The sequence below is a fragment of the Mixophyes fleayi genome, chromosome 9 (assembly GCF_038048845.1).
Source record: "Mixophyes fleayi isolate aMixFle1 chromosome 9, aMixFle1.hap1, whole genome shotgun sequence".
Classification (NCBI taxonomy): Eukaryota; Metazoa; Chordata; class Amphibia; order Anura; family Limnodynastidae; genus Mixophyes; species Mixophyes fleayi.
The window spans coordinates 58,998,301-59,013,957 of NC_134410.1; the positions used below are offsets into that span (position 1 = coordinate 58,998,301).

Genomic DNA, 15,657 nt, shown 5'->3' on the forward strand with positions numbered 1-15,657 from the left:
GGGACTAATCATCTGCGTGCAAACGTGACATTAAGGAACATGAATAAAGCAGCCAAACTGAAACTTCTTTATGAAATAGATTTAACATTTAAAGCTACTCGCTCCTGGTCAGTGTCTAGCTTCCTGCAGAGGGAACATCCATGGAGGTAAGTGAATTCTTAACTATAGCGTTGACTAATTATTGTCTTGCAAGTTTTTGTGAAAAATGCCACAAAACTGGATTAGATTTAGAGCTGAATCTATGTACAAACTGCATCTTGGTCAAAAAAGAAAAAGGTAACCTTCTGATACTACCAATCTAAAGTGGGCTCTGTAAAAACTTATTTATACAACTCATCCTCCTCACCCTGGTATATCCACTACTGTTCAATCTATTGGCTACTATCAAATAGACCAGTGTGTGGACTGATGGGAGAGAGTTCTCTGTACAGCACAGCGGCATTAGTGGTGCTACATGTAAACATATGATGATGAATCTACTTTGAAATACTTGCTAAAGCCTTAGCTCTGCCCAATTTGTAAGCTCTCTCAAGAGTACAACTCTCTCAGACTTTTGTTTCATCGCTCATTTATTTTGTGTACATTGTAGGTCCCCATTTTATGTATGCTCAGGCAATACATAGCTTCATGGGGCCTTACAGATCAATAATACCTGCACACTCCTAAACATATTTCTTGCATCTCCATTAACTTATTTCTTTGAAACTGGTAGGTAGGGTTATGCAATCAATTTTGTTTTATTTCTACAGATCTTAACTTGCAGCTTGGATTTAGGGCCAGTGTATCCACAAGAGCTTAAGTAATATTTCTTAACCCAGTCAATCTGTATGGCACAAATCTGCATTGTGAGCCAATTAGTGATAATGTAACGAACTTCTGTTTTACAGAGCTGGAAGAAGCCATAAGAAAGAAATCGTATAATGGGCATGTCAGGGGGTTTACAGCAGTCTGCAAAAGATGACTAAAAAAAATAATCATTGTTATTGTCATTCCTGAACAATTGTAGTGTATATCAATGTGGAGATTGCATTATAAGACTCAGTTGAGTGACATGTTTTAATAATGTATGGATCAGCGGAACAAGAGTAACTGGATCAGTCAGATGTCATGTCATAGCACATCTCTATTTACTGATACATTTGTTAAGCATCACACAGCAACAAATGATTGTGTGTAACTGCATTTACGGGTTGGTGTTAAACAACATGGCTATGGAGGACTGATCCATTTGTAGATCCACATTAATTGAGGTGGGAGAGAAACAAAAAATAAATAAATAAATTTGAAAAAGGTTTTATAGTTAAAAAAATAAATAAACCCCCCCCCCCCCCCCCCACCTTTCTAGCGATAAATATTCTGGCTATATTCAATAATACATGATGGAACGATAACCGAAACTATTCCTTACATCTAAAGACATTTTCACCTCCTATAAATTCTCATGTTGGGTGAATTATAGTCACTGTCCTAATGGAAAACATCATTAAAAAGAAAGACAAGACACAGTTAATATAAAATAGTTTTTACTTCATACAGAAATTCAGTATTTTAAAGTTTGCAGAACATAAAAAAAAAAAAAAAATTACAAATATTTAATTTTTTACAATAAATGCTGTTAGATTACCCCACACCAGACCCAAATGTATAAATACTCCAGTGAGCCCCCTCACCTTCCAATTCTTCATTTAATTTACCTATGATATTAGGGATTTATACTTCAGAAGCATATCACTGGCCTTACAGGTCACAGGCAGTTTCTCAACAAAATGACAAGAAGCAAGTGTTCATATTTTTATATTCAAATGTAAATCAAAAGGTGGGATTGTTAACCAAAATTAACCTTTACATTGATTAGAGTGTAAAATGACTATATTAAAGTTATAAAAAAAAAAAAAAAAAGAAAAAAGAAAAAAAAATTACAACATATTTTGGCCCAAGTAACCAATGACCCAACAGATCAAATGACCAGAGCACAGTATTGGTTACTTGAAGTCTGGGGGACAATATGTTGACTAGTTGGAAATATAGTTATGTCTATACTCATACAGCCTGCTCAATTTTAAAGTGGACTGATCATCCAGTTTAGCAAAATCTAACATTAACTAGCAGTCTGAGTAAACGTTTAATTGCAAAGCAGGTATTAACATATCATTATGAAACTTTAGCTAGGAAGCTGTGCCCCTCCCTTAGGGTCGTAATGCTTTAGCCATTCTTCATACTTGCCTACTCTTCCAGATTGTCTGGGAGGCTCCCAAATTTCTGGCACTCTCCCAGATCCCAGGTGGAGGCAGGGCTTAATGACAAAATTAAGCCCCACCTATGCAGTGTAATGTAGCGAGTGGTGACGAAGGTTGAAACTCCAGTGGCAATGTAACCACAGCCCCTCCCACACTTGCCAACTGAGCTTCCCTCAGGGATCTTCCACACGGGAGAAAGTAAAAGTTGGCAAGTATGGAAGGATTCGAACTAGCTGTTTCTGTAGGCAATTATTCTGTCAAACAGTTCGCAGATGATCATTCAGGACCAATGTATGGTTTATATATTGCCTCACAGGAGGTAGGTATGTGAATGTATGAAATTATTAATCCAACCATGTGCATGTGAGGAGTTGTACAATACATACTGCCTTCGGGCATAAGGAGAGATTCGAAAGCCAAAGTGCCAGCGGTTCTCTAACAGGAGAGCCACAGCTCATCTGTCTTCTGGAGCTGAAATGATGACATTAGTACATAAGTGTTCAGGATTGTGTCTAATAAAGGAGCAAATATGGAAACTGCTGCAATTTTTTATAAGGGTGTATACAAAAAAATTATATATATATATTTCCATTCATTTGAACCCAGTTAGAGAGGTTATATTGTATAGATGTATTCAAGTGGTTTTTGTATATTTTACAGTGGTTATTGTTCTACATTAGAAAATAACTAATTCTGGAAAAAAAACAACTAGTCCCACAACACGGGAGTGTCAATATGATAATATGGGTTTTTATTATGGCCATTTCCCACGGCACTACCCTTACTAGTTGTAAAATGTACAAGTCATTATAAAACAGACTTCCTAATACCAGATAACAAGTAGTTCAGCTGTGGAAATAAGTTTTGTAGAGATTACGCCATAAGATTTCTGTAAAGACATTTAAAGGAGTTCTCCACTTTGAGGTAAAAAGCTATGAGCAGTACATAGTACTATGATTTGCCAACTACCCCGACCCTCACAGTCAGGTAAAAAAAGACTATGGGGCAAATGCATCAAACCTTCCAAAAACAAAAAAGAGTGGAAACGTTGCCAAAAGCAACCAGAATCTGTCATTTCAAGAATGTACTAGATAAATATTAGCTACAATCTGATTGGGGATGAATCACAACCACCTTTCCCTTTTTAGAAGGTTTCATACATTTATCCCAATATTGGTATTGGCTCCATGTGGCTGTATAACAGGGAGCACTGCAGTCACATCTGGCATCTCACCCCTCTGAAAAAAAGCTGGCATAGTACTGCACAAGCAACATTCAGAGGGGTATCTATTCAATATAAACTTTACCATTTCACTGGTAAGGGTGAGTGCAGATAAAAGTCCTGACTATCTTTCTTCTTCATTGTTAATAGTCTACCATGCTGTTTTGCTACATTTATAACCTGTCTGTTATTAGAACCCAATAAAACATTTTTTTTTTTTTTTTTAAATAAATATGACTGAAGTGAGTTAAGTTTTGCCCTAAGCAGTGCATGAGGCTCCAGGGAGAAAGGAAATTATATAATCCCAAAAGTTCCAGACAATTATTTCACTTCTACCAAGGCAGAAGGAGTATGTGTTATGGTATCACAGAGCTTCCAATGCTCCTCCAGCACTAGAGGGAAAGACTCCATTGATATGGCGTAAAGGCTCTCAAAGAGCCTAGATCTCTTCCATCATGGCTGCTCCTGGCAATGGGTTGCCCACGTCTAAAATAGGGGAGTCTTTTAAATAGTGGTGCCTCTTAGTAGATATGCCCACTAGGCTAAACAAAATACAGTGAGTCTATTATATATATATATATATATATATATATATATATAAAAAAAGCTACACGTCTGTCACATTATCTCTAGACTAGAATGTATATTCTTTTCCATAAAGAAAAAAAAAAAAACAATCACTTTTAAAAGTAAAGTGACTTTTGTGCATACTCCATATAAAAATAATTGACGTTAGTATTTAATGCGTCCAACCCCCCACAAACAACAATAAAAAAAAAAAAAAAAGCCCTCCGCAGCAAATGAGAAACTGAACAGCTATCGAGCTTCACAAGCACAGCTCTCTAAGCCAGGAGCCATCATCCTCACACCAAAGAGTGTACCACATATATATTATGTATTACCCACGACATGTATATAGTGATATAGTGAATTTGTTGTTAGGTGGAGAACTACTTTAAAGCACAGTGCAATAATAAACGTACATTTCAAAGATGTGAAAGTGGTACTCCGCTTGTAAAGGACTTGTTCAGATGAGCAAGATTGCCATGCTTTTTACATTTGTTGCATTCTGTAAATAATGCAGATGCTTTATTGCTAGAGTTACTGCTCTCTAAACCTAAGGACATGATTTTTTCAGATGGCAGCAATGTCCACGATGCATTACAATCATAGTAACAGTGATCATTTGAACAGGACCTTTAAGCTAGAAATGATAAAACCTAGCAGCAGCAGCATTCATGTACTGTTAATGAACAATGGTACTTGTCCCAATTAAGAACTGGTACACTGCTAGAAGTATCCACTTTAAATATTTCCCAGTGTTCCAAATGGGTAAAAGGTTGAATACTTTCACAACATTACAATGGGTTATAAACAGGTTTTGTCACATTTGAGCAATACGGCTACAGGACATAACCACTGGAATTTCAGTTATGTGGCTTACAAACAAATCAGTTGCAAAACATCGATGTTCAAAGCAGATCCATAAACATTTGTGTTCGTTCTTATGGTGTTTTTTTCTTTTTTTGGAGCACTAGTTGTTCCACTTCCATGTGTTTCCCACACGTCACCTTGTTTGGAGTCCATGGGGGGGGGGGGAATTCAATTATGCCACGAGTAACACACTAAATCTATAAATCTATTACCGTTAATATGGTAATTTTAACACAGATTCAGGGTGCAGCGAGCAAAAATCATCATTCAAGATTATTGTATTAACGGTAAGAATGCGCACTATTACCATAACACCGGTAATAGTGCACAGGACGCGTTACTTTCAGCAGTAACATGGCCAATTGAACCCCCCCCCATACATCCAAAACATAATTGCAGCCAGTGGCTATGGCTATGTACACACATAATAAAATAAAAATACTGGGTGTGCTCTTTCAAAGTTTGAGAAAGATGGTTTGTGTACATTTCATTGTTGACGGGGCTTAGTACATGCAATGTTAGAGGTAATGGAGCTAGAGCTTAGTAGCAGTGGAGAAACTCAGACTAAACGTAACAGCACAAAATCATTTGGCAACGGAGTTTAGGTTGTCCATTTATAGGCAACATACTCAAGTTCAAATCATTTATCTTCTCCCATAGGGAGCATGCCAGAAGAATCATACAAAGCTTACTTACCATTGAAACAATATCAACCCAGTTTTTTAAGATTTAGAAAAATAGACTTTGCGTGCAAAAAATCACTACCATGTAAAACTTGTTAAAGTGTGTAATAAGACATTTTGCAGTCCTGACATTGAAGCATGGGACTAACACGGCTATACTGTACAGAAATCGTAAAGTTGCACATATGCATGGATCAAGTTCTTACTCTTGTCCATTTTCTTCTTCAAAGCCATATTTAACAGCTAATAATTTCTTCCAGCCCAGGTTGTCAGATGTCCATACTACTGTAATATTAAAATCTTTATAGCGTTCTCGATGATTGAGTGTAACTTGGAACGAAGACATGTTTGACTCTTTAATCATTATTGGAGTCTGGTGGGGGTAAGAATTCCAAAGCATCATTAAAGCTATGTCCATAAGCTCTTAGCCTGTAAACACCATACATCATAACTTGCATGTGGTTCGGTGATAGCCCACTGAACGTGATTGCCATATCTGAGCAGCAACCTTCAACTACTTTTTGGGGATCATTAGCCATGGCTTCTTTAATTAGGCTACCTACAGATTTGGTATTGAAGACATTCTTTCCTTCACCGTCTTCTGCGTTTTCTGCGAACACTCCTTTGTACTTTAGGCACATTGCCAACTGCTTATCTTCTGAAACCTTCCATATGAGGCCACCTTTCTCTGGACACTTATCTGGTTCATCCATTACCTGGATAAACCGGTTTACCGTGCCAACACTTAACACTATGCCACCTGCTAAGTCAACATAGTCTAAGTCTCCATCCTTCATCGTGTGACCAATGTAGAAAGGTTCCAAAGGGTTTTTCTGCAACAGAAAATATTTCAGGTTTTCAATGATGGCAAATGTGGAGGGTTGACTGATGAAGAACCAGTTATACTCCTCTTTGTATTTTTCATATGCCATTTGAGCAGCTTTCCTAATCATAACCCACATGTCATTACTGTCAAGAACAATCGATTCAAATACTTTAACATGTTCTGAGCTATAGAAGTCAGCCTTGTCACAGTGTTTGCTCCAGGTAGTCCTGACAGCATCCCAAAGACTTAGATCTTTTGGTCGTACAAGAATAACACAGTACACCCTTATGCTCTGACTCAGCTCCCTCCGTTTTCCCCCGGACAGTTTTAAAACCTCTTCTTTATTAGGAGCTTGGATGTGATGGTGTTCATGGGGGGTTGCAGATTCACGACTCAATTTAATGTGCCCTAGGAGTGTAACAACTATGCAAAATGCACCACCTATCAATATCCCCCGCATAAACGAGCCTCCTTCTGAAATCATCTTTCCTAAAATACAAAAATAAAAATTAGTAAAAGTTGCTGATAAAATGAAAACTAAATGGCAGCATATTCTATATTATCAACAGAACAAATTTGTCATTTGAAGGCAAAAGTATTTTTAGTCCTCTGTTCATAGTTCAAACAAAATCACAAAAAGGATGACGTTCGCAGCAGGTGTACACACCCAGTGTCTCAAACACAGCTTCATTTACTCTAGCTACACGCTTCAGATATCCTGGAAAAATTTCCACCTTACGATGTGTCAATATATTATTGCACGACTTCTGCCAAAAGGTTTGCATTATCCTTTTTGGCACCATCACCATAGACTGTACCAAAACTACATGTCCCCCACTCCTAGGAGGTCAGGTCACTGAAGTGAATTATAGTTTGTGTAGCTGTCTCAACCATTTAACTCTTTCTGGTCCCTGCACTTAACTTTTCTCCACTTTGATAATGTGCAAATCATTCTACAATAGCGCTGCAGAAGGGGACACTTTAGCAAAATAAAAATGAAAGAAATAAAAAAAAAAATCCAAAACAAAACATTTATCTGTAATATCGTAACAGTTGGCTCCTGTCTTCACACCTGTGACATTCACCCAATTGACCACTATGATAGTCTTTGACTTGTAAGGTTTCACAGTGCTCTGCAGCAACAGAGAGCAAAAAAAATAAGTACACGTGTGTAAAGACAAGTGTTCACAGGAATGAAGTCATGAAGTTATTGCCAAGCAGCTGGTACCATATATAATGTGGGATATATCGAGCACAGGCTTGTTTTTCTCTGGTTTTGTTTCAAAATATTGCCTTTTTGTCATAGCAGCTGTCCATTAAGCCTATTTAAGGCACATTTGGGTGTGGCTCACAAGCCAGCCCTTGCTAGATGTAAACCCCTATACCTGGGAGGTGAGTGCATCTGATTTTAACTGCATTTTAATGGTGTTTAAAGCATATAGGTCAGTGTAGGACCTGCATATAATGAGGTACCCTTGACGTTGGGATGCAGGCTTAAATCTTTTGATCAAAATATGAACTAATACCTCATGTTTTCATTTTGCTAGACACACACAGATATGCAGTTTAAAGGATAAGCGCTGACAACTGTCTTTTTTGTTTTGTAAGCCAAATTGTATGTAGAAACACACAAAATCACACATTTGTAATATGCCTTGTTTGATGCACAATGTTAATTTTTCAGCTTGGAACACAAACCTACGTTGCTGTGAGGCATCAGACATAAATACAAGTTATCTTTTTAATGCATAATTTGTTAGACAGGTTTCTACCTTCATACAACCAATTAATTGACTTTGGCGTCACCTCCTGCAAGTCACCTTTCCAGCTGTATATTTATAATACAGGGAACACCTGTTTATTTTTGATGCTCTAGAAAAGGACCCAGAACTTGTGTGTTCTGCTTTGGATACAGACAATAGCTGACAAAAGTAAACAACAATTGCACATGATGATACATAGCTAAAAGGTATAGGAATAAAAACTAGTCTATTAAGAAAAAAAGTTGTAGACAAGTATGTAGAAATCAATAAATCTGGAGTTGAAAAAAAAACCTTTGGAAGGCCAGGTCTACTTCCAGAGAAGTGCTGGGGTTTTTTTTTGGTAACCAGTAACCCGAAACATAGTTTCCTATACACACACACACACACACACAACACCAGAACTCAGGCTTTTCTTCAAATACACAGCTCTTGTAAATGCTGGCTGTGATTTTGAATTATGTACCATTAGGAAATATTACACAACTGTGGGCATCACAATATGCACACTTTTAAGGAGTAGGTTGTCTGGAGCATGGTCTTGCATTTCACTATACACTGATCAGCCACAACATTAAAACCATCTGCCTAATATTGCGTAGGTCCCCCTCATGGCGCCAAAACAACTCTGACCCGTCGAGGTATGGACTCCACAAGTCGAAGGTGGCCTGTGGTATCTGGCAGCAGGTCCTTCCAGTAAGTTGCAAGGTAGGATTTCCATGGCTCACACTTGTTTTTCCAGCAAATCCCACAGATGCCCAAACGGATTATCTGGGGAATTTCACCTTGAACACTGACATGTTCCTGAAATTCCTGAATATTTTTTACAATGTGGCAGGAGGGAGCATTTCCCTGCTGAAAGAGGCCACTGCCATCAGGGAACACCACTGCCATGAAAGGATGTACTTGGTACCCTTGACCTCTTCCTATTGATCAGGGTTGCTGTGGATGGATCCCCCCTGGCCTATCACACAGGCCAGAGCTGCTGGGTAGCGGGCAGAGCGGTGGTACCAGAAAGCTGGGTCCAAATCTCAGAACAGCCGGGAATGGATTAGAGTTGGGTCTAATCTGTAGGTCACAGGAATCAGCATAGAGAAGTTTCCAAGCAGGTCTTTGAAGCAAGTGAGGTTTATTTGTTCTTACACTAGATGAAGGTACCAGTGATCAGGTCAGATGAAACAAGAAGAACAACTTTCAATACAAAACAGAGCCCTTTTTATACACATTTGGGGGCATATTCAATTAGCTTTCCGGTTTGTGGTAACGCGCGTTACCGCGAAAAGTGCGCGTTCTTGCTGGTATTACGGTACCGCATTAACGCAGATTTTCGTACGCAACCCTATGGGCTGCGAACGAAAATCCACGTTATTGCGGTAACGTGGATTAAGTTTCGCGGCTGTTCCGGCGCGATCCCGCGGACCGGAAAGCTAATTGAATATGCCCCTTGGGGTCTAGTCTTAGCAGGAGGTAAACCATCCTCCTGTCCCTTTAACCAATTTGAGTTGATTCATGCACGTGAATCAACCCAGAGAGTTTAACACCTTTACCATTGCTGCTAGTGGCAGGGGGGCATATACTTCCCCCTGTCCACAAGCTCCCAGTCTCCTTCCCTGGTGCCTGTGGCGAGAGATTTATCTTTTAAATCTCCCGCCCAAAGTTACTTTCAGGGACCCTGCTCCACAGTCTGGCTCTGCTCCCTGGCCGAAAATAGTACCAAGGGAAAGCAGCCAGAATCCGGGGCAGCAGTCCCTGCCCTGTCGCTAGTTGAAGCTCCAGCTAGGGACTTGGCTTCCTGGGACCCCCAGGAGGCGCTGCACCTCCTGGACCAAAAAGCTCTTGCCTCGGTCAAGCAGGGGCTGCAGGAGCTGCCCTGAATCCTTCACCCCCCTGGCAGCCAGCTTCAGTGGCTGCCGGAAGGACTTCCACACCAGCCTCCTGGAAACCAATTGGTCCAGGTTACAGTAATGTAATTAATAACTATTATAATAATAAAACGATTTTAGAGACGTATTGTAATAATGAAAATTATATATATATATATCTATATCTATATATCTTTGACAGTGACATTAAAGTCAATGAAATATGCCCTACACATGCATCCTACATTAAAACACATTTACATTTAATGTACATAGTCACACTCTCAGCACCTAGCACCGGGAGTTAACCCCTCTGGTGCTGCAGCACCAACACACTAAACATTTACATTTATTTTTATTTATATATATTAAAAAAAAAAAAAACAACCCTAACCCCATTATTCAATAATCCAAAGTTCCCCCCTGGAACTGCTCCGACAGCTTTCAAACAATGGGCTCAAGCGGGGATACATCGTGTCGGCCAGTTGGTGGGTGCTGAGGGCGTCCTACCATTTGCAGAGATTCAATCCAAATGGAATCTGCCTAATATAGAGATCTGGAGATACCTGCAGATTAAACATCTCCTATCGTTGGGGCTTCCAAGACAACACACTTCTAGGAACTTAACGGTTTTTGAATCCCTGTGCTGCAGGTTAACTTGTCCTCCGCATTCCCTCTCAATTATATATAAGCTTTTGGTGGAACATCTATTTGTGTCCCCTCCGAAATTCATGATAGAATGGGAGAGAGATCTAGGAGTAAAGTTACAAGATACTGACTGGTCCAAAATCTGCCAAGCAGCTCATGCATGCTCTCCTAGTGTTTCAATTCTGGAGACCCACTATAAGGTACTTACCAGGTGGTATAGATGCCCGGCCTACTTGGCGAGAGTTTTTCACGGGGTGCCCGACACATGTTGGAGATGTAACCAGGGACCTGGTTCTCTTTTGCATATTTGGTGGGATTGCCCGACGCTACAAACATTCTGGTCTCAGGTGGTGAACATCACGCGGAAGCTGCTAGGTCAAAATATACCCAACACTCCAGTGTTCTGGCTATTAAATAAAGTTGACATGCCTATATCACGCTTTAAAAAATCTCTCTTAAAATATTTAATCTCAGCGGCTAAGGCAGTAATCCCAGTGAAATGGAGAGCAACTACGCCTCCGAGTATTCGGGATTGGTCGAATAGATTGGAACTCTACAGGATCATGGATGAGATGCACCTTTCATCCACAGATTCTTTCAAAACATATTATGCCATTTGGTGCCCATGGTTAGATCTCCTAGATTCTCCAGAGTCCCCGATCTTAGATTTGACAAACTGATTGGTGCGGGTCCTATTTGACATCCAAACACTTGCCTGGTAGGGCGGGACAAACAGGTATGTGTTGGGTCAGGCTGATTTGCATTCTGCTGGGTTAAAGGAACCTTAAACTTAGGTCTTTAATGAGGATTTTTGCTGCCCCCCCCCCCCCCCAATGATTACCCTTTCCCCCTTTGTCTTTGTATGCGTGCTTCATGTCTGGAGGTGCTCAACACCTATATATGTATGGTTTGGCGCATCCCTTTTCAGGGTCTTCAAGCATGTTGTGGCCTGGCGCCATGATGTCAGTCTTTCATTGTCAATAGCCTACCATGCCATTGTGTTTGATTTGCATTTATAACCTGTCTATGTTTTCTAAACCCAATAAAAACTTATTTCATAAAAAAAAAAAAAAAAAACAACCCTGCCTCAACTATACATTTATACACTATTAACCCCTTATCAGGGGCGGATGTAGACATTTGTCCTACCCGGGGCAATCTTAGGGGGGGGTGATTTAGGCCCCGCCCCCTTTCTGATTTCTACGGCTGCCGGCAGCTACACAGTATGTGCAGGTCCGTTCGGCAGTGGCAGTGTGCTGCCCCGCTGCTCTGATTGTGTTTAAAACACAAATCAGAGCAGCCGGGCAGCACACTGCCACTGCCGAACGGACCTGCACAGTGTGCAGCTGTCGGCAGCAAGACCCTGGTAATGGGGGGGGGGGGGGCGACCCCTCCCCCCCTGGATCCGCCACTGCCCCTTATATGCTGCATTGCTGGGTGCTACCTAGCCATCGCTGCAGCGCACACATATAACCCATTTTTATTTACATTTTAAAACATTTCAATACATATACAGTTCACGCGGCACCTAGCGCCGGTGTTTTAATACCTCCGGTGCCGGGTATTAACCCTCCTGGCACCGGAGTTCAATTTCAAAAGATGGCTGCCGCACTCGTGCGGCGACTGGTACTCAGGACCCGGCCACAGCCACCTTTTCCTATTTCTACGTTTTTGCCACTTACATGCCCATTGTAGGTGCTTTCGGCGATGGAAAGGGGTCAGCATGGGACTCAGACCGACTTGCAGCTACACTGTATGTTCTGACACCTTTCTATTAGAACACGCACCTGGCTGTCCACACAATGTAAAAAAAAATAAAAAAAAAAGTGATCAGATCAGGTCACCTTCTTCCATGGCTCCAATTCAGCCACTCTAGTGCCCATTGCAGGCACCATCGATGGTGGACAGGAGTTAACATGGGCGCTATGAACAGTCAGTGACTACGCAGCAAGCTGCGATGCAATGTGTGTTCTGATACCTTTCTATTATAGCCAGCATTATTTTTTTTAAGCAATTTGTGCTACAGCAGCTCTTCTGTTGGATTGGACCAGACAGACTAGCATTTTGTTTCCCACGCTCATCAATGAGCCTTGGGCGCATATAAACTGGTCGCTGGTTGTCCTTCCTTGAACAACTAACCACTGCATATCGGACACACCCCACAAGGCCTGCCAATTTGGAGAAGCTCTGACCCAGTCGTCTAGCCACCACAATTTGGCCCTTGTCGCTCAGAGCCTTACATATGCCCATTTTTCTTGCTTCCAACACATCTACTTCAAGAATTGACTGTTCACTTGCTGCCTAATATATCCCACCCCTTGACGGGTGTCATTGTAACAAGATAATTAATGTTATTCACTTCATTTGCCAGTGGTTTTAATGTTATAGCTGATCCATGAAGGTCTTATGAAATCAACTGTTGCAAACAATATTGCTGATTTAAAAATGAAAATATCCTCACACAGCACGCTCAACCTTTGTTTTAGCTGGTGATACAAGGGTTTGTGCACTATTCTCATGGGGCCCTAAATGTGGCAGGCCCCAAAACAATGTATTGAATATCTGACAATCAATGGGACCCTAAAACACATACTGTGGGGAGTGACCCCAATTAGGAGTTCCAACCCACATGTTGCTCACCTCTGCTTTACAACAATATATATGGAGTCAAGCAAGAATATAAGTGGAACATAAACATAGCAACATCTTAACACTGTTCTCCAGCAAACTTTGCTGCTGGAAAGAGGAGTTTGCACACACTATGATTACATGGATCATTAAGCTATGCAGCATAACCTAATCAAAAACAAACATAGAATAAAACAACTGCATTATTATGTTAAATATCCCCTTTACATAAACCTTAATACAAAAAAATCATAGAGATCAGACACTGGCTTGTTTACAAGTTCTTTTCTTTGGACCGGTTCATGTAAAAAATAAAATGGAAAAAACTCAGAACACAAAATACAATAAACGAAAGATGAGAAACTACCAGTTACCAATAACCTTTCTGAGGGGATATTGGACAAACCGCAAAACTTTTAGCTGCTGTGGGTCCCACTTGATAGATCATTTACATGGACACTAATATTAGGTAGAATAATACGAGAAATACGAGAAGAGAAGGGGACGCACATAAACAGAATAACTAGGACATCAGACAGCTCCCTGGAGTCTGTGACGTGACCTGTTGCAGCCGATCCCTAATTAAGATATTAAAGTTTTTTTTATATATAAAAAGCCGGCAGTGGCCCGATCCCTAAACACAACTAGTCATATTATAACTTCAAAGTTTTATGAGCCCCTCACCGTCCTGGTCCCGCAGCCACAGTCTACAGCCCACTCCAACGCCTGCCGGATTTTGTACTTCCGCCTTTTTACGCAGGTGACATTTGGTCACGTGTCCTGGAGTGACGTGTCACTACTTGCTAAGCACAACCCGCCGGGCGCCATTTTGCATCCTGGCAAATTCGTTTGGATTTGTTTCGGATAAAAGGAACGCCTAGGAATACAGAGTGCTGAATGATACATTGCACGTTGTTTTCTCACTCAGTTTCATTGACTTTAATGTTACTGTCAAAAATATATATAAATAATTTTCATTATTACAATACGTCTCTCAAATCTCAAGTTTTAATATTATTATAATACAGTTATGTAATTACATTACTGTTAAAATCCCTTTTCAGCTTTATCACCTAAAACTAGTATCCGTTTGTGTATATTTTCATTGATACATTTATATTATATTTTCATTCATTGATACATTTATTATATTAAAACATTGCACGATGTAAAATCTATGTCAACCCTTTTATTGACATTAGTCATCTTTTCTTCATGATACTATATATTTTTTATCCCCATTCATTAGATCAGAATAGTTCCTAAGTATCGGATCGTAACAGTATTTTTAATAAGAAGGTTATACGCGTAATTACTGTTTAATTATTTTAAAAAAATAACATTACATAGTAATGTCTATTCATACTATTTTCTAACAAAATTATATTACCGTGTTGGTTTTTAGTAACTGTTCAAGTATTACAGTGATGTTATTATTATTAATATTCCACTAATCCCTCCACCCTAATCGGCAATGAAAGAGTTTAGCAATTCTGGTGGTTGTAATATTTAACTATTTACATTTCTCCAGCAGCTGCTTATCTCTCATAATATCAACAGACCTCTAATCCAATGTAAATAGAATTATTTTAGATTTGATTCTGTAAAGTACAGGTAACTAATGTACGGACTGGCAGAGACGAGTATTGCTGGTAGAACTTCTAACCGCTGCATTCACAATAGATTGTAAGGGGGGAATTCAATTAGCCGTGTAACTGGTAAAAGTAACGTGGACTGCGCATTATTACCATTATTACGCACATAACATAATAATGCGCTTAATTACTGTTATTACGGTAGTTTCAACGCCGGCTTTTTGCTTGCAGCTTCCTGAGCTGCGAGCAGAAAGCCGGGATACAATTACCGTAATATCGGTAACAGCTTAACGCTGCGCTAATTCGGGGGGATCTAAGGGTGAAAGTCTGGTTAGACCAATAAGAAGGGAATTACAATAGCCAATGCAGGAGATTATTAATGCATGCATTCAAGTTTTTGCATCGTGTTGTATGAGATATGTGTATATTCTGGAAGTGCTTCTTAGCTGTATGTAATAAGATTTGGAGACAGATTAGATGTGGGGAACAAACAACAGTTTTGAGTCAAGGAAGACACCTAGATATCGAGGTTGTGGGGTTGGTTGATTGTCATGTTGCCAACAGAAATAGAGGTGTCAGGTAAGTAGCTTCCGTTGGCTGACAAAAGATTATTAGCTTAGTTTTCTAAAGAACGAACTTGAGGTGGGTAGGGGACAAATGTAAGAAAGACCTTTTAGTAACGTGGGCCACTGGAAATGGTGTAAGATCCAGAGAGGATAGGTACATTTGGGTGTCATCCCAAAAAGCTATTAGTTTTTTCAA

The 15,657-nt window shown here is 40.0% G+C and overlaps 1 protein-coding gene across 1 annotated transcript; it reads right to left on the minus strand.

Moving 5' to 3' along the window:
* Positions 1-1,506: 1,506 nt before the first annotated feature.
* On the minus strand, positions 1,507-14,064 carry C1GALT1C1 (C1GALT1 specific chaperone 1). Its single transcript, XM_075184388.1, has 2 exons — positions 13,985-14,064; positions 1,507-6,891 (listed from the first exon to the last, which is right to left on the minus strand). The coding sequence occupies exon 2, from the start codon at positions 6,884-6,886 to the stop codon at positions 5,933-5,935; it is 954 nt and encodes a 317-aa protein (XP_075040489.1). The 5' UTR covers positions 6,887-6,891; positions 13,985-14,064; the 3' UTR covers positions 1,507-5,932.
* Between the last annotated feature and the right edge of the window lie 1,593 nt (positions 14,065-15,657).

Excerpts from the sequence above, each read along its gene's own strand:
- C1GALT1C1 (XM_075184388.1), bottom strand. The coding sequence starts at position 6,886 with ATGATTTCAGAAGGAGGCTCGTTTATGCGGGGGATATTGATAGGTGGT.